General features: G+C 39.5%; 1 protein-coding gene across 1 annotated transcript in view; it reads right to left on the bottom strand.

The window, feature by feature from the left end:
• The window catches only part of CDK6 (cyclin-dependent kinase 6), a 198,282-nt gene that overhangs the window by 53,660 nt on the left and 123,019 nt on the right, over positions 1-21,603 (bottom strand). Inside the window, exon 5 of the mRNA XM_004676682.1 lies at positions 7,952-8,061. Coding sequence (XP_004676739.1) covers positions 7,952-8,061 — 110 coding nt within the window. The remainder of the gene's footprint in view (positions 1-7,951; positions 8,062-21,603) is intronic.

Consider the following 21,603-nt stretch of genomic DNA (forward strand, 5'->3'; position numbering starts at 1 on the left):
GGTGGGAGGGGTTGGGGTTGGAAGTATGTGTGTCAGAGAAGATCCACCAGACAGTGTGGGGAGCAGAACAGGTGGACTGACTGAAATACACTGCTGAGGGGAGCAGTAGGTGAGACAGGAGTGGTCACCTCCTGGCCAGGGGATCAAACTTCTATGGCAGTGGCTGCAGATAGCTTCATAGTGCTATACTTTAATCCCTGTGCCACCAGGCAGGTTCATCTTTCGGTTTTGAGGACCAAGGAACCTATACTAGTTCTAACAAGCTTTTGAAAAAGGATAGACAAAAAGAAGATTAATTTATCCTAGGTCCACAGGTGGATAGGAGACAGGAAAACAGACAGGTGGGTCACTGCTCCAGTTACTGCTGGTGAAAGAAAGCCTGAATTGGGTTGATGGAAGTTAGAATGTAAAGAGATGCAGAAGTAGGGCTTAGAATGAGGAGGTTGCCAAAGTAACTCTGAGGAAGGACCAAGGAAGACTGCAGATTCCATTAACAGAGAAGGCAAAAGGAATGAGGGGGCTGGTGGAGGTCAGGTGTCTGACAGGTGAATGGTGGAGAATCAGTCAGTCAGGTGTCTGAGGTGGCTCTGGAACCCATCTTTGGGTCAGCTGCATCTGCTCTAGACATAACTCTTTTGGAATAACTAAATTTGGGACAAGATAGAAGAATCAGAGTCAGTAAAGGGGAGAGAGAGGTCAGGTACCCAGGAGTGCTCTTTATTAGTAGCAAGGACAGGGAGGCTTTCATGCACTCCTGTGCATGGACACAAGTTTCAAATGCTGTAGATACTAAGTGCTGGGGGGACTGTGGTCAGATAAGCCTGGTTGCAGAGCCCCAACACTTACTAGCTCTGGCACTCTGCACTACTTAACCTTTTCTGGCCTCAGTGTTCTGACTGTCAGATGGGTGTGACAACACTACCCTGTAACATTACTTTGAGAGTTAAATGAAATAGTCTAAAGCACAGAGTACATACTTGGCTCACAGCAAGCGCCGGATCAGTATTATTATTTTTACCACTGCAAGGAATTAAGTAACAATCAAATAGTAAAGAAGTGGAGGATGCACGAGAGTCACTGTTCTTTTAAGAAGTTTGACCACGAAGGGCAAGGAAGTAGAAAGACTGAGGGCACACGAGGAGGAATGCAGATATTTTCCAGGCTGGAGCTGAGAGCTAGCAGATGAGAATGTTCTCCAGAGGCAAGTCAGAAAGGGATGATGGCTGGAGGGAGCCATCACTTAGAAGCAGGGTAGGCTCAGGAGCACAGGTTGAGGGATTTGCCTTGTAAGTAGGGACAATGCATCAGAAATGAGAGAGAAGGTGAAGATAAAGTGATAAATTTTGAGTTGAAGGAGCAAAGGGGCTCACTTCGGATAGTTCCACTCACTCCAATTAATTGCAGTGAGGTTGATTGTTGGGTTGGGAATGTAGGACTCAACTGGGGCTTAAGTACTGTTAGGGGTGCAAGGGGAGCGGATGGTAGCAGAAAGGAGGAAGGGAGCCAGAGAGGAGGCAGCACATGGCAAGTGCTGCACGAGTGTATGCTCTGGTGTTCTTAGTTCTGCCTGTGGACAAAGCCTTCCTCTTAATGGTGCAGTACTGAGCTAATGGTGTCCCCTAAGGTGCAGTGTCCCTGAAAAGTGAGCAGAAAACCCCAGTCCATCAGAAGGTCACTGAATGCTTAAGTACAGACGTGGAGACAAGGAGAGTGTGAACAGTCATAGAGCTGTGGAGTACATTAAGACCCTCCAAATGGCTTTCTCACCCTACATGCAAGAAAGAACCACCAGAAACATTTCTCCTTACTGTGGTGCCATGCTTAAAAAAAAAAAAAAAAAAACACCAGAAAACGGTCCTCCCTGCCCTGGTGGTGCAGCAGGTTAAAGCACAGCACTGAGAAGCTAAAAACCACTTCCTCATGAGTTTGATCCCCGCCTGCCCCAGAGGTGACCACATGGTGTGGCAGACCTCTCCTGACCCGCCCGCTGCTCCCCCTCAGCAGTGTACTTCATCAGTTAGCCTGTTCTGCTCCCCACTCTGTCCCTGGTGAATCCTCTCACCACCTCTGCACCTCTGGCCTGTACCCCAGTTCTGTATGCACAAATAAATAAATCTTAAAAAAAAAACAACAAAAAACACCCAGAAAACAATGACTGTTTTGAATGTGACAGGTGATGTAATTAAGACCGGACTGAGGGCACTCAAGGAGATTTGCAAAAAAGAATTGCAAAGTAAGTGCTTAGGCAGAATTATGTCCCCACATGGCAGATGGCCAAGCATATCCTAATTCCCTCCTCAGGGGGATAGACCATTGAGGGGAGAAGGCCTGGTTCTAGTTACCTTGCAGAGAAGGCTGTGAGTGAAAGTTCAGAGAAGCAGGGCAACTCTTTCCACAGACCAGAGCTTCCAGTATGCTGAATTGGATTGCCAGAAGTTGAGAGTCAGAAAGTGGGGTGTATGTGTCGTGGGGGGTGTGCAGCACTCAGGTCAAGGGCAGTAGTAGTCATCAGTTGAAGGGAAACAATGACCAGAGTTGAATGAAGGACATAATGGCAAAATGATAGGAAGGATGCTAAAAGTTTATAGAGAACGCTACAAAACAGGCTGATCCAGGATGCCTGACAGAATGCATTGGACTGGGTTTCTGGAAGGCTGTACATTTACTCCAATGGGAAAAGTTTCAGGCTCAACAGTGACTTCTCGGCATATGCTGTGAAAACAAGTATCTATTTTTCAGAATCACATTTAAGCAAGAAACATATTAAGAATAAGAGAAGTCAATATTGATTAGATTAAAAAAGTGTTTGTTCTAACTTAGAACTGCTGTCTGCTTTATTCACCAAATTCAGTGATTTTTCTGGGTACCATCTTGGGTATTTCCTTTGCTCATCATTTGGTTGGTGATTTGGGGGAGTGGGGAAGAAAAGTCTAGGAAACTATCAGAGAAACGATAAGAAATCTGCACAACCAGGCAAGTGGCCTGCTTTCCTCTCATAGCATGATAATGTTCAAATCGGCCAGTTAAGGACCTCATTTTCCTGACGTCACCGAGGAGAAAGCTTGCTTGTGGGTAAACACCAATAGAGTAACCAATGGGAAAGTTGGAAAGGCACTCTAACATTTTAAAGACATTTTCTCACAGACCACACAGCCACAAAGGATAGTTTCACTGTCAGATTCTCAGTTACTGGGCGTCTAATTCATAGAAATCATTGGCGACAAGGCTAGAGAGGCCACCATACACAGGGTGAGAACCATGAAGCCTGGTAGTTTCCTTCCAACAGTGACTATTTGTTATATGCTTCCTGGTAGCATTTGGTATTTCTTAACTAGGACCAGTAGAGCTGCAATTCAGTTTCTAAGAATTACTATCTGTTTACCACAACCTCCATATTCAAAGAATTAGTAACAAATTTTATTTTTTAAATCTGTATTTTCCTTTTATTACTTTGCTATAACCTGGGAAACCCCATAACTTTGAAGCCACAGACAACAATTCTGATTAGGATCACAAAGGAAACATTAGATATCCAGAGAGGTAATTTTGCTATTAAGTAAAAAATCAGTTTATTTCATCCATTTGTCTGTCCCATCTGATCTCACTTCATTTCAATCATAAAGCTTGTCAGCTGTCTACTGAGAAAATTTAGAGTAATATATTTTTTTAAATTTTATAACAGTTTATTTTTACATCATTTTGTACATTTTTTCCCCATCTCAACTGTAATCCCCGCTAGAGTAATATTTTTTTTATTATTAAAATATAACTCAGTGTGGAGTAAAGATAGATTATCATGAATAAGAAGCTAAAGGAAGGAGATAAAATATCCAGTTCCTACCGTTCTGTGGGTCACTATGGGCAATTATTAAACCCAGATAATTGTGACAGATGGTATTAAACTCTCTGGCTCTTTGTCAACCATCTGCCCTAAGATCCTTTGTTTTGTGTTCAAGTTTCTTAGATATTCATTTTAGAAGAGAAGGCACATTACTCTTAATAGTATCACGGATGACTGGCCAACCCTTACAAAACGTAAATCAAAGCTATTATGTGTATGGTTTGCTTCTTGACCTCTCTGAAATACTATTGCCTCTATATTGTAATAACACATAAAACATTCCAGGAAAAAAGAAGGGTCTGGTAGGTTAAACAACAGCAAGGGCAGAGTGTACAATAATCAAAGGTGGGGCAGATATGTGTGTCCATGGACAAGTTTTTTTTTTTTTAAGATTTATTTATTTATGCATATAAGAACTGTGGTACAGACTAGATATGAGGAGAGGAGAGGGAGATAAGAGGACTCACCAGAGAAAGAGTAGGGGGCAGAACAGGCAGATCTACTGAAATACACTGCTGATAGGAGCAGTGGGCTAGGCAGGAGAGGTCTGCTGTGCCATGTGGGCCACATCCCTGGCCAGGGATTGAACTCATGCTTCAGTGGCTGCTGATAGCTTCACAGTTCTGTGCTTTAACCCCTTGTACCACCAGGGAGGCCTGGGCAAGCTTTTTTTCCTCTCCTTGTGGAAGTTCTATTTTGTCATCTGGGAACTCTGGATAATAGTCCTCAGAATGTGGATTTAGTGAACTAACTCATTGGAAGGCCTGGCCTGGATCTATCATATGACAGGAAGTGTTAACTCCCTCAGCTTCTCTTCCTCTCCTTAGGTTATAGAGGGCAGTTAGCCTTGCTTAGGTGTAAATGCTTACTCCTCAATCCTGACAACTAGATTGTGTACTCCAAGGAAGCTTAAGACTTCTAGGCTTTCACTGAGAAATCCAGTAAGTTTTTTTTTTGCAGCTTGAATGAAACACTTGTAATAGGGTTTTCAAAGTGGGACATATATCACTGGTGTTATGTGGGATGATTTTGGGGGTCAAATATAAATTAAGTTTCAAAATAATTTTAATGGTTATATAGTTATTTTAGTATGTATTAAATGAACAACTGTCTCATCAACTTGTGATTTTATACTTATTTTGCTTAGGATGAGGTGGAAAAAAAAGTACATTGATTGATCTAGTGAAAAAAGGTAAATAATAGTTTAATTGTGATAATATATATCAAAAACCACATGGCTGATAAAAGAGATGATAAAATCTGGGAACCACTGCTTTCTGAACAAGAAGGGATCCAGAGTGGACATGTGTCAGGATCGCCTGATTTAGGGTTAAGAAGGTTAGCTAGGTAAGGCGAGAGTCTGCTTTCAGGATCCACGGCCTGTGAATTCTCCATTGGGCACTGCAACAGGTTATTCTACACTGAATCAGGAGTCAAACTGGAACCAGGTCAAGCCAGTGGCTGACACCTGGCATAAGTAAGGAGCATGCACATTTAGATATTGGGATGTTATCATAGGAAATACCAAACACGAACTAAGCAGGAACAAGGGTCAGATCCCTGACCATATTCAAGGTCACAGCCTAACAGGCAGGAACTACCTAGGAGATAGGCACCCACCCCAGGAAGGGTGTGATTGGCCCACAAATTCTCTTTAAGCCTTAAAGGCACACATGCCTGGATTCTGATATTGACAGGCAATTTACTTCTCAACTTACTACCTCTGTACCTCTCTGGGGGGGCGGGGGTGGGTGGGTGGGGAAGGGCTGCTTTCATGCACATATAAAGGGTGAGTTTCTCTCTACCCATTTCTGTTTCCCAGCAAACTGTTGCCACTATCCTCAGAGGAGTGTTAATCAGAGTTTCCTTTCCTGGGCCTGGTGCTGAGTGAGGCGAATTCTTGACATCTTGATTGGAAACACAGAATGAAATTTCCCACAGAAAAGTATTATAAATAGAAGATAGGTTTTGATGAATTAGTGCAAACATAATACCTATATATGATATTTTTCAGGTTATGTAGGATTCTGTAAACTAGACTGCAGAATTATACTACCACTTCAGTGGAACAATGTTCTTATACATATACTAATATAAAATGAAAATATGGGTTGTAGATCCCTTATTAATGAATGTTTAACAATATTCACTAGTATCTTAAAATTTATCTCTTAATATCAGATCATATCTCTTAACATCAATATTTTATTGATGATAAAAATGGATTTTATCATCAATATGGTAGGTGTTAAAGTTTTGTACTATTGAAAAATAACTGACCACCTCGCCCCTCATAACAGAAGCACTCTATCTTTACATCTGAGGACAATTCGAGACACGTGAATGGAATGCCAGGCAACATTGCTCTCATCAACCCTTAGAGCTGTACCCCCTTCTTCTTGGCATGAACTGGAATGATGGTCTTAAAAAACTCTCAGCCTGCAATAGTGACAGTAAGGGAAATCCATACTTTTCTGATGAAAGGATTGACGGCGGTACTTTAAAAACAAGAATGTCTCACCCCAACCCAGAAATGAATCAGAATCTCAAGGGTGAGTTCTAGGAGTCGTACTCTGTTTAAAGACTGCACAGCCCTGGGTGAACCTATCATTCAACCAGAGCTTCTTCACTTGGAAGATGAATGAAGGTTACCTGGAGGTCTTCTTAAAACACAGGTTGCTAAGGCCCAGCCTTATCTATCCAGTCTGGGATGGGTGTGAGAATCTGCATTTCCAACAAGGTCCTAAGTGATACTGATACTGCCATTCAAGGACCACGCTTTCAATACCACTTATTTAACCTATTTGGCAAAAAGTGGAGCTGAATTCAGTGTTTACTTTCTTTCTTCCCTTTTTGGTAGAAAAACAGCACTGGATTAGAACTCACAAGACTTCTGGATACATGCTCCTGATACTTTATAGCTGCTTGATGTCATACATATATAATCAGCATTGCATTTGAATTATTGTGAGGAATAAAAAGGGAACACAAGGAAAAAGATTTGGGGTTGTACTAGGCACAAGGTAGGCCTATGTGAAACTTCTCTATGTTTTCATCTCCCTGCAATGACCCCTTCTTGTGGTCTTCAGATGACTCTGCTGAATTCTATAAATAGGCCAACATTTGTTGACATAACCAAAACCTCTTTTGGTTAAAATAAACAAATAAACAAAAAAGCAATGGCTGACACCTTGAACATCATGTTGTTGGGTTTTGAACATAACAGATCCAAAAGGAGTAAACTCAGCTTCCCAACTCACATTTTCATATGGGAATAAAAATAGAAAACAAAGAAAGATTATATTCTGATTAAGTTCGCTGTTTAATTTTTACCATGCTGAATTTAGTACTGAGATGTGGATTATTTTCCTGGCAGATCTTTATTATATTGTTCGGTTATTTCTTGTTACCTGAAATTCAAAGAAACGAACCACAGACTCATAAAGAATGAGCATGCCATGGAGGTCATGTAGACCACCATGAGAAGTCATTGAAAATACCTCCAATATGTTGAGGTTCACCCTCTTCTTGTGTACCCAAAGGATTCACTAGTTTTACAAATAACATTCTTTTCAGATATATCCTATACCTTTTCAGCAACTAGTGCTGCTCTGTATAGCGCCCAAAAATGTCTCATCTTTCCTCCAGATGACAGCATTTAAAGTATTCTGAAACAATGCTGACCTCTTTTTTTTTTTTGCCTATTGCTTTTAGTTTAGTAAATCTATTTTTTCAACAATTCTCACCATCAAAATTATTTAACAGCCTCGCACGCCTCCTTTGAACAAAGTCCACCCTGAGGATATTTCTTCACTAGAACAATATAACAACATAATACATGGTTCACTACATCCCATCACCACTACAAAAACAGTATCAATTATAAAAGTAATGGAACATTACTTTCCAGAGTTCCCAAAAGCTGGAGGCTATAAAACTACCTTGTAGGGACTGAGGTTTCAGGGTAGGCTTGAATGTGGCAGACTAAAGCAGGTACACCTGGATTCACAGCTCTACTTGAAACAAAAGTGCCATATAGCCCCTTAAATTACCCAGTACCAAAGAAGTTTCTTTCCAAGGAAGACAGAGTAAAACAAAAGGTTTTCTTACTTTCTACGAAACATTTCTGCAAATATGCAGCCAACACTCCAGAGATCCACCGGGGTGGCATAGCTGGACTGAAGCAAGACTTCTGGTGCTCTGTACCACAGCGTGACGACCTGCAAAGGCAAACAGATCAGCATGTTACTGAAGTTGTGCCTTAAAGGCCTCATCCTGGGTGGTTTCTTGCTGAGGTCCAGTTTGGAAAGAATTGCTATACATCATATGAGGACACTGAGACACAGCAATTAGTGACTTGGACTCACTACTGACAGATCAGGAAGTTACGTCATCCCCACAACCTGGGATCCCCCCCTTAGACTGTGTATCTTACTAGAATGATAAAATAAATACATTTCAGAAAATCAAGCAGACTTAAAAAATTAAATTACTTTTTTCCTAAAGGAGCTTTAAAAAATACATGGAGGACAGGGAATGACAATGATTCTACTCAATGCTCAATTCAGCATTCTTAGAAAATCAGGAGATAACTGCAGTTACTGCTGAGGTACACAGAACACCCAGGATGTGTCAAAACTGCTCTCATCATGACAATGTAGGAAATAATAAGAAAGCCCCCATCTATGCCACTCTTTGCAGAAAACAAAAAATTAAGAACTTGCTAAGTTGTGAGGTAGGAAAACTTTTCTGTAAGGTCTCAGATTTATGAGTGTATAATCAAGTGCTTCTCGGTGTGTGTGTGTGTGTGTGTGTTTGTGTGTGTATACCGTCTATACGGATGCCTGAAATGAAGCTGTATCTGTATTGTTAGATAAGGAATTTAATATACAAATCTACTACATACCCATTTCATATCACTCATATTTCTTTTATCCTCATTTAATATTTTGTCTTTCTAAACTGCCTGAAATCCTGCTTTATATATTTTGATGCTACAGTACTGGGTACATTGAGACTGCATAGCAATTCTCTGAAAAATGATTGCTATCAATTTCTGTCTCTCTTCGTATGAATACACTGCTTCTACCACCAAGGGATGGAGTGAATCTAAATGACCTTCCATTGAATCTGCATTGATTTAATGACTTGCTGGATAAACAGAATATGGTAAAAGTAATATGAAACACTACCGAATCTAGATTCTAAGAAACCTGGTAGCCTGGGCTTGATCTTGGATCCAACTAAAATGCAGTGAGAAATCCATTCAGATTTTCCAGTCAATAATTCCAGTTGAGCTCTCAGCTGAAAGTCAAGTGAATGAGCCACACTAACGATGCAAGTCCCACTCCCACTGACCTACCAATGATAGAGCCCCAGCTGGTGTCATATGAGAAGTATCCAGTTGAATCCAGTCAACCCACAGGCTTTTAAGTGATAATTAAATGGCTGTCCTTTAAGTTTCAGGGGTGGAAGGATTAGACAGCAATATCTAATGGAACAAGTTTCTAGACTGGCGTCTCTTCTTCAACACAGTTATAGCATGTTTTGCTTTGAATTCACACAAGGGATCACACTTTGGTAAGGGCTATCTGGTTGATATATTTCATGAAGAAATGGTGGTGATATAATGGAAATTAAAAAAAGAAAATAAACAAACCAATTTACAACACCAAAACTTTGATTATCATTTGGCTTCAGTATCTTTTCCCAGTATCATCTTCCATAGGACTTTCATATCCCATACAGCCTAGTCAATATGAGACCATCCTAGTAGCTCTCAGTTTTGACTGTGTACCAGAATCATCCACAGAGCTTTTAGAAAACACAGGCCTCTTACCTCCAAGGCAGAGCCATTGGAGTTCTTTATCATTTTTTTCCTGTTTTTAAAACCTTCTTCAGATACCCCTAATTGCTGCCTATGTTGTTACCACTCAATTATACAAACATAGCCCCTAACTCTTGCTATGGGTGTGTTGACCACTCACTATCCTGCTCACCAGAGAAGCACTCACTTCTCTTCATACACGGTCATTTCACTTATCTTACAATGTCCAGTCCCTTACCACCTGAACTGACTGCCATTGAAAGTCATCCCTTGTACCAATGTCCTCACGTGGCTGCTCCTGAGGGCAGGAACCCAACGAGATCCATGGTTATAGCTGCAAATGCCTACCACGATGCTGTGCACGTAACAACAGGGGTTTAATAAATATCAAATTAGTGAGGGTTTTAAGGCGATCACTTCTAGAAGATAATGGGGCAAATTCACTTACCAGTCATTCGTCAAAATGAAGGTACTTACTACTTTCGTTAGGAAGAGTGTCTAATTCTGGGATTTAGTTTTTACTTCTACCCCTTGCCTCTGCTTTCTTACACTTTGTTCTCTTTCTCTCTGATGAATCCAAGTCATTTACGTATCTATGTAACCTTGGGGTTTCATTTTCACTCCTCCATATGTGCATATATGCTTCATTTACCCTCCACTAAACTTCCATGCTTCTTCTCTTCCTTCCTGTTTTCTTGTAATCTACAATCTAGGAGAAGGTATGTGCACATCAAACATCTGACAAGGGTTAATTTCTAAAATATACACATTACTTATCAAGCCAATCACAAAAATCCAGACAGCCCAAGTATGTAGCTGCTCTGACCCAGAGTCCTTCAATCCTCACTTTAAGTCACTGAAAATTTCAATATATCAAATAATGACAATTTTGGTAAGGCCACAGGATTTAAAATATCTAAGTTCCAAGTTTCTGGGTACAAATTATAACAAATCTTTCTGACAATAATATATAAATTTGGCTGTATAGGAATTATTACACTTCTGTGCTTCTAAAGGCTTTTAATGAAAGTTTGCCTAGTTTACCAATGTAAGTCACATATAACCAGGTTTACATGTTTTACTTGAAAGCTTTATAAAAGATGGGCAAAACTGATAAAAATGTGTCAAAGTTGTACTGCATGAAGAAAAGTTTTCAACTGTATAATCAACTGACTTCTATCCAAGAGCCCTGTGTTTAATGATTCTAAGTATTCTTAAAAAGAAAACATAATGGGTAATTTAAACCTAAAAATATGTTGAGGGCAACAATGGATGCAATGTATAAGATCAACATTTAGAAATCTATGACAAAGGCGGTTTCTAATGATAACAATGCAATTGTCTACTAAGCAAAAGATAACAATAGGAACTATGGGCAGAGTTTGGTGGTTGGAGCCAGCTGGAACCAGAGCAAATACGATGTTTATTACAATCATTACATGTATTAACCACCTCTAGAGGTGGTGAATGGATCTGGCAACAGGAGGGGGGAGCGGAAGACGGGGGTGGGGGGGGAGTTCAAGGATATTTACACAAGTGGATGAATCTATTTAAACTGCTTTGATCTCTATTCACAATTTTTTGAACCAGTTCAATAACAGGGTAAGATAAAGTACAGCCAAGGCCAACTCTGACTCAAAGTACATGTCAGAGTAAACCCCTCTTACTTAATATCCCATTCAACAGTCTTTTATTCATATACCCTTTCACCAAGATGCTGAAAAAACTTTGTAGTTGTTATCTGAATCAGTCTTATATGGCTACCGGCTTCAAGAACAAGAAAACACGTGTAGATCTTTGTGCTTCTTTTTTTTTTTTTTCTCTGAGCTGGTCTCTGTCCTGGAAGGTGGATCCGCATCTATCACACTCCTCCAGCTTCTCAGATTTAGTCAAGGGAAGCTGAGGCAGTTCAGGAGCGAAGGAGACTTGTCCTCCCCAGGGCAATGGTGCTGAGATGGGTGTTCTCGCCAAGTGGAGAGAGAGAATGTTTGGGAAGAGCCACCCAGTGGGCAGGGCTTGGGCCCTTTGTCCAAGTGGCAGTGGTCACGGCCCAAATGAAGATGAATGGAGGCAGAGTTCAAGGATCCAGGTTTCTGATCTTAAATGATACTAGTTGTACTTACTTTTTCCTAACCTTATACTTCCCTTTCTTTTTGTTACTAAGTGGATCTTTTAAAAATGTTTTATTCCAGATATCAAGCTTTTTAAAAGGTCTAATTCAACAAGTGATTGCCTGCTCTATTAGTTTTGGGTGGAGTGGTCAAAAAAACTGGAAAAGCAGCCAGTCAAATGAAAATTTGCCTAGAGGGGCGGGGTAAGTTTTATGAAGTGATTTAAATGTAGAATACAGAATGCTAAGTCCTGCCCAATGTTCATTTTGTCTTTCCAGTAACGTCTGTGTTGGGGGCAGTTGGGTATCTTCCCATTAAATATCTATTTTCTCTAAGCCTACATCCAGAGGCAGTTGCCATCTTCTTCTTCTTTTTTAAAGATTTATTTATTTGTGCATACAGAAACTGGGGTACAGACCAGAGGTGCAGGTGTGGGGAGCAGAATGCACATTTGCTGGAGAGAATCAGATGGGGATTCCCTCCCCTAACACCCAAGTCCATTCAGTACCCAGAACTCTGCAGAGAATCTGACACACATTCCTGTCTTCCAGACAGCACCACTTAGTAATAACAATGGTATTTCAATTGCAAAAGTGCATGCTTGCATTTCTGAAACTTGCTTGTCAACTTAAGATTCCCTCTCTCTGCAAGCTAGGTTTCCCAGTCACCTCCACTACTAATGAAGTCACCAGCTCCTGACAATTCCATCTGTTCCTGTCTTCTGAAAGTCACTAATTTCCTCCTTTCCTCCCTCTACTGCATGGGAAGCTGTGGACAAAGCTGCATCCTGCTTAATATACTTTGTCCATCTCCAGAGCTTTTTCCAGTCTAGTTTACCCATGATGTACTGGCACCCATCTTCTTTCTGGCTTTGTTGTCTGCTCCTCCTTCACACAAAAGCTTTCCTCAGCCTGCTAATAGGCTTTCTAGCTTCAAATATGCATGCTGTGTCATGCCTCATGGCCTTCTCATAGGCTGGGACCTTTCTCTGGAATGCCCTCTCACAACACCCTGCTTAGGTCTTGTGAGCCTTGCCTAGCCTAGTTCTCCTCTAGCTCTGATCACATGCTTCCTCATTTGCTACATACTTACCAGACCCCAAGTCAGCCCTTTGATGGTACAAATCATTTGTAAGTAGAATTTTCATTTTCTACCCTTTGCAGAACCCATGTGTATAGCAGGTGTAAAATAAATGCACGCTTTAGCAAATGTACAGTTAGCCAGAAGACAGCAGAATGGAGGATTACAGGGTTAAGGAGGGATAATTTAGGGCAGGAGGCAGAGGTTTCTGTTATGGTATAAATTTACAGGCCTGGGCATTTACCAACATCATCTTTAATCAACGGATACATTTTTAAACAAGTGTGAGGACCATTTTATTTTTGTAAAATGAAGTTTTAAAATGCCTCAAGGGTCCATCTTTTCCTTCAGGTTGTGTGGTTTAAATTTCATCTTGAACTTGTGAAACTTTAAATAGTTAGCCTTGCTAAGTGTCTATTATGTTTCAAGTAACAAATCCAGTCTCTTTTTATAAGTATAGTATAGTGTAGTTTTGATTTTTATACTAAGCAATCACAAACCTGATCTCTCTGTGTTCACCATAGAAACCAAGCAAATATTTGCACACATTCCTTCAACCTTCCACAGATAAGTAGAAATGAAAATTTTTCTGAACACTGGATATGGGAGACAGCATAGCTCATCGTTTCCTTAACTCTTATGAAAATCTATTTCTCTGGGAGGTCACAAAATCACTCAGATTTATAAGAAAATTTAAAAATGGACTTTCTGTTATGAACAGTCAAATGTCTCTAAAGTCTATGCTTTCTTTTTCTTTGGTTGCTATGTTCATTTTTACATAGGCTGCATGGAAATTTACTAAAGAGAACTGCAACGTTAGGTGGCTGGAGCAAGTAAAGAGGGAAATGGCAGCAGAGTTTTGAAACCTAAGTGCAGACCCAAACTTCAAACTTCTTCAACATCTTACAATTCTGGGGTACTGCCTCCTTAAATGGGAAGGAATTGGGAGATCTTCAACTAAAATGAGCTACTAAGATATAGTTCATTCTGAAGGAAAAATACCGTATGGTTTCTCACTCATAGTAGAGTATAAAGGAGCAGGGGAGAAAATAATGATAAGGATGAACAGCTATACACCAGCGACATTTTATGGGGGTGGAGTGGGGATCAAAAATGATGGGGGAAGGGAAGTGCACTGGACTATGGTGATGGCACACAGGTGATTGGTGATGGGAAGCCCACGGGGATTGCAACTGAGATGGAAAAAGGCACAACATGATATAAAAATAAACTATTTTTTTAAAAAAAGGATATACTTTATTCTGCAGTACTTAATCCCCCCAAGTTCCTTTACACGTTTTTCACCTAAAAGCATTCACAGACATGCACACAGGACAAGAAACCTAGCCACACCGCTTCCAAATCATCTAGGCGACCCAAAATGAATTTGAAATCTATAGGGATTCTAGAGCTTCTATTGTATTTTGTGCTTTTAGTTATTAAAAGAAAAGACATAAAGAAAAGCTGCTTCTGAATATCAATATGCTCCCACTGTTCATTGAGGAAGAAACTGGAAATAAAAAGGACACAACCAAGAGGGCATTTAGATTGAGCACTAGTAATTAAGTGAGGAGGAAGTGTTTTCTGACAATAAAAGAAGTGTTCAATTTCAGATGGATTGTAACATTTTGTGATCTTTTCTCTAAAAACTTTATTTTTATTCTATCCAAGGGCAAAGAAGTGGGCTAGAGGAACAGGGAAAGAACACAGAAGACATAAAAGTACTTTGCTTCATTTGTTACCTTACAAAATCTTCTGTCTAATGGTAAAAGAAGAGTATGAATGACTTTTTTCTTTTAAGATAAGAAAGCTGAAGCTCACAAATAACTTGTCTAGGGCTACTCATCTAGTGAATGGCAGAAACAGCATCTGAAACAGAGCCAATTCAATGGGTTTATTCTTACTGTGGAGGCTGAATGACCTCAAGTCTACTTGCATATATATTTAACCTGTAGTCCGAAAAATTTACTTTCCAAACAACTATATCCACAACAATGCTGGCATAACAGAGAGCTGGCAAGAACAAAAGAAATAATTGTTCTAGTATTCCCAAGTATTTCATCAAGATGAGAGGTTGGGGTCACAGATTTCAAATGGCTGGACCCAGAGGGTAGGTAAAGTCTCCCTAACACAATGCTTTGCAATGGTACCAGAAGTCACTGTGTGCACAGGTGTGTTTCTGCTGCAAACATTTCAGTCATCATTCCAGAACATTCTTTTCTGAGAAGCCACAGCGTCATCCTTCCCTCCAAAGTTGTTCTCTTTTGTAGTCCCTATTTCTGTTAGGAATCACCAACTAATCAGTTTCCTAAGCCAGATTTTTCTCACATTCATCTCTCATCCATTTATGCAGACACAGTTCAAAAAGGGTGCTTTAAATCTTTGCACAAGAGCAAAATGCAGAACACTAGAGTTGTGGAAAAAAGAGAATAAAAAAATATAGTTTGGAGAACCTAAGTGATAAAGAATAACAGCCACCATTTTATAACATAATTCCTGAATTAAAAAAAAATTAAAACATTGCATAAAATTTTTCTGGTTTGATGACCCAAGGCAATTTTTTGGTTTGGATGTGAAAGACATCACTCTAGATTTCACTATCTGATTTCCAAGTCACTAAAGTAAAACAAGGAAACTGAAATAATATGCACCTAAGTCTGGTTTTTCTGCTTCCTTCTTTTATAATTTTTTAACTTCCTTTTCATTTTTTATTTTCCACTTTCTTTAATAAAACATTTTTCTACACTTAACAAAGTTTTTCTTTCTTTCTTTTTCTTTTCTTTTTAGTATCTTTATACCTTCTCTGACAGGAGGAGAGAATCCCTAATAAGGAATAGTTTTGCTAATTAAATAATCACAAGACATAAATCCATTTGCTCTTGATGAGCTGCATGCTTTCGTCAAGTTGTCTCAGTTTCTAGGAAGAACCACACTAATACCAAGCACTTTACAGAGTATTTCTAGGTATACCCGCTAGTGAGAGAGAGATATGTACAAATGTAAAACCAGCGGAAGGCTTCTCACCTAGGCTTGGGGCTCAAGCTGCATATGTGTCTGGGGCTGTGTGGTTCCTGCATGCAAGCACTACTTGAAAGGAAAAGCAACCCTCCAGCTCGGGTAGAACTTGGTCTTACCACAGAACTAATTCAAAGAAATATTAATTTTCCATTTATAAATATTTCAAAGAATGTTACTGCTTTCTAGAAATCTGTGGCAGGTAACTTTTCTCATCCTTGAAATTGCTAGGATAAGAGGGCTTTGATAAACTGTCTAAGAAATAATTATAATAACACCTAAGAAAATATGTGGATTGCATAAAATATTTTAACATGGCTATTGTAAACAGAGCTACAGTGAACAGAAGAGTGAACATATCCCTTCAAATTAGTGTCTTCATTCTTTGGGTAGATACCTAGGAGTGGAACTGCTGGATCATAAGGATCTATTTTTAGTATTTTGAAAAACTTTCAAATTGTTTTCCATAACAGTTTACATTTCACCCATAGTTTACAAGGATTCCTTCCTCTCCATGTCTCTGCCAGCACTTATATTTCTGGTCTTTTTCATATAGGTCATTCTCACAGGTGTGAGATGGTCTATCATTGTAATTTTGATCTGCATTTTCCTGACCATAAGTAATGATGATCTTTTTTTCATATGCCCATGGGCCATCAGTGTGTTGTCTTTGGAGAAGTACCTACTAAGTCTTCTGTTCCTTCTTTTTTGATTGCGTTGTTTGTTTTCTTTTTGTTGAGCTCTATTGGGTTATTTATAGATATTGTCTGATGTGCAAATCAGATGTGTAAATATTTTCTACTATTTTCAATGATAGTTTCTTTTACTGTGCAGAGCTTTTTAGTTTGATGTAGTTCTGTTTGTTTTCATTCTTTTGTTTTTCTTGCCATTAGAGATGAACCCACAAAGACATCACTGAAACCAATGGTGAAAAGAGTTTGCCTATGTATCTTAAGGTTCTGGGTCTTTTATATCCATGTCTTTATTTCAATTTGAGTTAATTTCTAAGGGTGAGAAGGTGATCTAGTTTCATTTTCATGCATGTGGCTGTCTGGTTTCCCCCATACCACTTGCTGAAGAAACTATATCTCGTCTGAGTTTTAGACAATTTAAAACTCTTTAAGCATCTTTCCCCCCACCCCCTTCTATCAGAGGAATGTGAGCTATATATTTATACAGAGTTCTTAAACAGTTGAACGCTACAGAGGTCATAGGACCTGAGCAACTTAGAAAATTATGTCATTCACAGTGATTCTAAATCGGAAATGTGTAGGTACTCTACTGCCAAAAGATGTGGTTTTGCCCACATTCTTTACATTTTAGCTGATTTATTAGTTTTCTATTGCTGCTGCAACAAATTATAACAAAGGTAGTGACTGAAAACAACACAAATTCATAATCTTAGTCTTCCTAGAGGCTGAAAACATGATTGGAGTCTCATTGGACTAAAATGTTTCTTCCTGAAAGGCCTAGAAGAGAATCCATGTCTTTGCCTTTCCCAGCTGCTATAGTACTAACCTTGCCCAATTCATGCTCCCATCCTTCTTTATTCAAATGTGTTCTTTTGACATTACAACTCTCAGAGGCTCTTTTCCTTTCTCCAATTTGAAGGACCCTTCTGATAATACTGGGCATTTCAGATATTCCGGGTAATCTAGAGATGGTAAGGCCGACCAATTAGCAAGGTTAATGTATCTGTAGTCTTAATTCCTCTTGGCCATTTAACATTAACATATTCACAGATTCCAGGGTCACAGATTCCAGAATTAGGAATCTGTGGTTTTTTGATCTTCACTTTCCTAACAGTAAGTGATGATGAACATTTTTTCACCTGCTCATTGGCCATCTGTTGTCTTCTTTGCAAAAGTATCTATTTATGTCTTCTACTCATTTTCTGACTGGGTTATTGGTTTTGTTTTTGTTGAGCTAACTGGGCTTTTTATAGATCTTGGATATCAGGCCCTTATTATTTTGGGGTCATAACTCTGCCATCTGTCACTGGCTCCATTTATTTTGTAGTAGTATTATTATTTTAACAATAAAATCTCTCTAGTCTTTCCTAAGCAAAGATATGGCAACATTTAGGCCACATTTTTATACTAGGTGGGTCCCCATTGTTAACCGGCAACACTTAACTTGAACTGAAGTGCTTCCTGTTTGCCCTGGTCCTCACCCCTCCTTATCATGTGTCTGACTCATACCATTTGTCATTGCATCAAATTACTGATTTTTCTATAAGGTTTCCTTTACTTACTTGCATTCTCCCTTCCTTCTTGAGCTTAATCAACTTTAATTTTTAGGAAAGCTCAACTCTACTATGCTTACTGTCTGCCACATCAGGAATATTACAGAGACAACTGATCGCCACCCATGTTGTAAAGGGGAACTCATTGCCGTATTCACAATCAGAGGAACCCACAGTAGTGGAGAATTAATAACAATGAAATATTTTGACATGTTTATATAAATAAGATTCTAAGCTAAAATATTAATAATGAAAAAATTTTTAGAAGCTGTTGGACAGTGGTTTTTACTAAATACAAATCTAATACTCATAGCAAATTAAAGAACTGTATCTGTAAGTGTATATAGTTCTGCAGTTTTGTTAAGAGGCAAACCTCAAGCTATTAGCCCCTGCTATCACCTTTTCTTCTGATGAAGTCATGAAGTCACATGTCTATCTGTGGTGAGCCTACACTCACACTCACCCAGGCATGAAATTTAAACATGGGGAACCATGGCAACTATTTTGAGGGTGGGGCTGAGCTGCAGGACAATAATCATTGTACATGTGGCACCATTTCCCCTTATAGTTCAGAAAATCCAAATGACCATAGAAATTATTGGGTTGTCGAAAAACCACGATGCATTTTTATTTGAAAGACAGAAAAAATATGCTATGACTTTTCCGACAACACAACAGTTTCCTCATTTAGTGGCTGCATTTGCAGAGGTGGCTGACACTTGCAGCTAGTGAATGAACTATGCTGCTCTGTCTTTACAGGATTTACAATCTGAAGGACGATTAGGGAAGATGATTTTTGCAGTGTGATGATGAAGTTCACCAACATTTACTAGGCAATCTACCTAGATGATAGGGATTGAGATGACAGAGAAAAGTAACAGACAGTGCTTGTTCTGAAGGAGTCATAATCTAGTAAGGCAAACTTAAAAAGAAACAACCATAATACAGTGTAGCTGGAGCTATAATAAGGCTTGGTGAAAGCAGTAAGGAAACACAGATGGGCGTTTTATTGCTTCTACAATAAAGTACACACAATGTCTGCAATAATAAAAATAATAACTGCAATCAAGAAATTAATATTTATTGAGCACTTACATACGTAAATGTGCATGCCAAACTTTCTTAAATGTCAAAGGACTACTAGTCTCATAGAGTTTAATATTGTTCTCAAAAGGAATGTAAAACACCTCTCAAACTCTTGGGCCATTTTATACACATAATTAGAGAGAGCCAAACTAAAGTTTAATTTTACACTTTGGAAAAGTCTAAGGGAAAGGACATCATATGTAAGCAATGCCTTGGAACTGTGATCAGAAATATACGTGTTTTCATTTCATAGTTAGAGCCAGCAGAGGGAGTAAACCTCTTCAAAGAAAAATCTCAAGCATATACAGAGAACTGTTAAGACTTCATATGTGAAGAAAGCCTGACATGAAAGAAAGCCTGGGTACAGAGAAAATTATTTCAAATATAGAGAAGCAATTTGACTCTACTTAAAAAATTCCTTAAACCTGATACAAGATAATAACAAGTAATCACTGAAAGATACTATCTTGTTCTTCATACTGAAAGCATAAACTCTCCCATCAGAAAGTCTTGGCAATCAGAAACTTTGTAAAATATATCCCAGGACAAAATCTAACTGGCACTAGTAGTAAGGTCCTTCAAACAGTGCACTTGCTAATTAGCAAGAACTACTATCTGCTAAGTCACACTCAAAAATAAGTATATATAAATCAACATAGTACTATTCTTCCTCACTTTTTAAGATTAAGAGGCTGCTACCTATAAAAGAACCGAGACTTCTACCTTGGGACCCCCAAATTCTTTATGACTATTTTAAGAATAATGATTTTTTTTCTGAAGATTTATTTATTCATATGGAACTGGGGTACAGGCCAGAGATGCGGAGGGTGAGAGGATTCACCAGAGACAGAGAGGGGAGAAGAACAGGCAGAGCGACGAAGTACACTGCTGAGGGGAGCAGCGGGCGGGTCAGGAGAGGTCTGCCACGCCATGTGGGTCTCCTCTAGGGCAGGTGGGGATTGAACTCCTGAGGAAGTGGCTTTAGCTTCTTACTGGGGTGCTTTAACCCACTGCGCCACCAGGGAGGGCCCATAAATTAATGATTTTTAACAGAGAAGGCTAAGAGTTTCTATGACTTTTTTCATGGTGAGTATTGTGAGAAAAATGTTTTATTAATGAAAAGCAGGCATTTTTGCCCACCTTCATTTCTTGTACATACATAGTATTTTGCCATCATTGCTCTTTAGAGGGTACTTCTGAACGTCTATCAAATTTGATTCACTTACCAAACTATAAACCACTTAAGTGTAATATGTGTCTCCTGACACTGCATAGCCCTAGCATTTAGCATTTAATGTTGTACACAGAGGTTATATACAATGAGGGTGCATTGAGAATGACTTTGAGAAATTTTCAAAATGTAACAACAATGTCAGTTTTGCTCAGTCCCGAACTGTTTTATAGGTTATATTTCTTGCATTCTTTTATTTGCAGAAGACCATGTAACATATATCTATGAGATATTTGTTTTTCCTACTCAGGTTAACTCAAAGAGATTCACAAAGGAGAAATGGGGGGCACCCAGGTTTGAGGCCTGTAAAAGTGCTGGGCTCATAGGAGGAGGCCTTATGTTCAAGGCTCCCCCAGATCAGCACTCCTTCCTGCTCTATCTGATCGTTTTCTTTGCCCCAGGTTTTTCAAAAGCACTACTGTCCAGTAGCAAAGTTGGCTGATATGCTCCATGACTTGACACATTTTTTCCCTGGTTGGCTTTTCAGATGGCTGTCTTTATGAGGGGGCATATTTAGGTTTAATTTTCTATTTTATTCTTATTCTTTTCTAATTCATTTGTGTGTGTGTGTGTGTGTGTGTGTGTGTGTGTGTTTGAAAGATTTATTTATTTGTGCATACAGAACGGGGGTACAGGCCAGAGGTGCAAGGGTTGTGAGAGGATTCACCAGAGATAGAATAGTGAGCAGAACAGGCTGACTGTCGAAGCACACTGCTGAGGGGAGCAGCAGGCAGATCAGGAGAGGTTTGCCGTGCCATATGGGTCACCTCCTGGGACGGGGATAGAACTCATGCTGGAGTGGCTTTAGTTTCTTAGTGATGTGCTTTAACCTGCTGCGTCACCAGGGAGGGTCTGTGTGTGTGTGTGTGTGTGTGTTTTAAAGATATTTATTTATGCATAGAAAAACTGGGGTGTATGCCAGAGGTAGGGGGTAGTGAGAGGATTTACCAGAGACAGAGTGGGGAGCAGAACAAGCAGAGTTACAGAAATCCACTGCTGAGGGGAGCAGTGGGTGGGTCAGGAGAGCTCTGCTGTGCCATGTGTGTCATCTCCCTGGCCGGGGATGTAACTCAGGCCATTGGGCTTACAGTGCTGGGACTTAACCCCTGGGCACTAGAGAGACCGCTATTCTTGTTTTGAACTTTTATTTACTTCTGTCTGTGACTT

Source organism: Condylura cristata, unplaced genomic scaffold (assembly GCF_000260355.1).
Source record: "Condylura cristata isolate star-nosed mole 26May11 unplaced genomic scaffold, ConCri1.0 scaffold00005, whole genome shotgun sequence".
In the NCBI taxonomy this organism is placed as follows: Eukaryota; Metazoa; Chordata; class Mammalia; order Eulipotyphla; family Talpidae; genus Condylura; species Condylura cristata.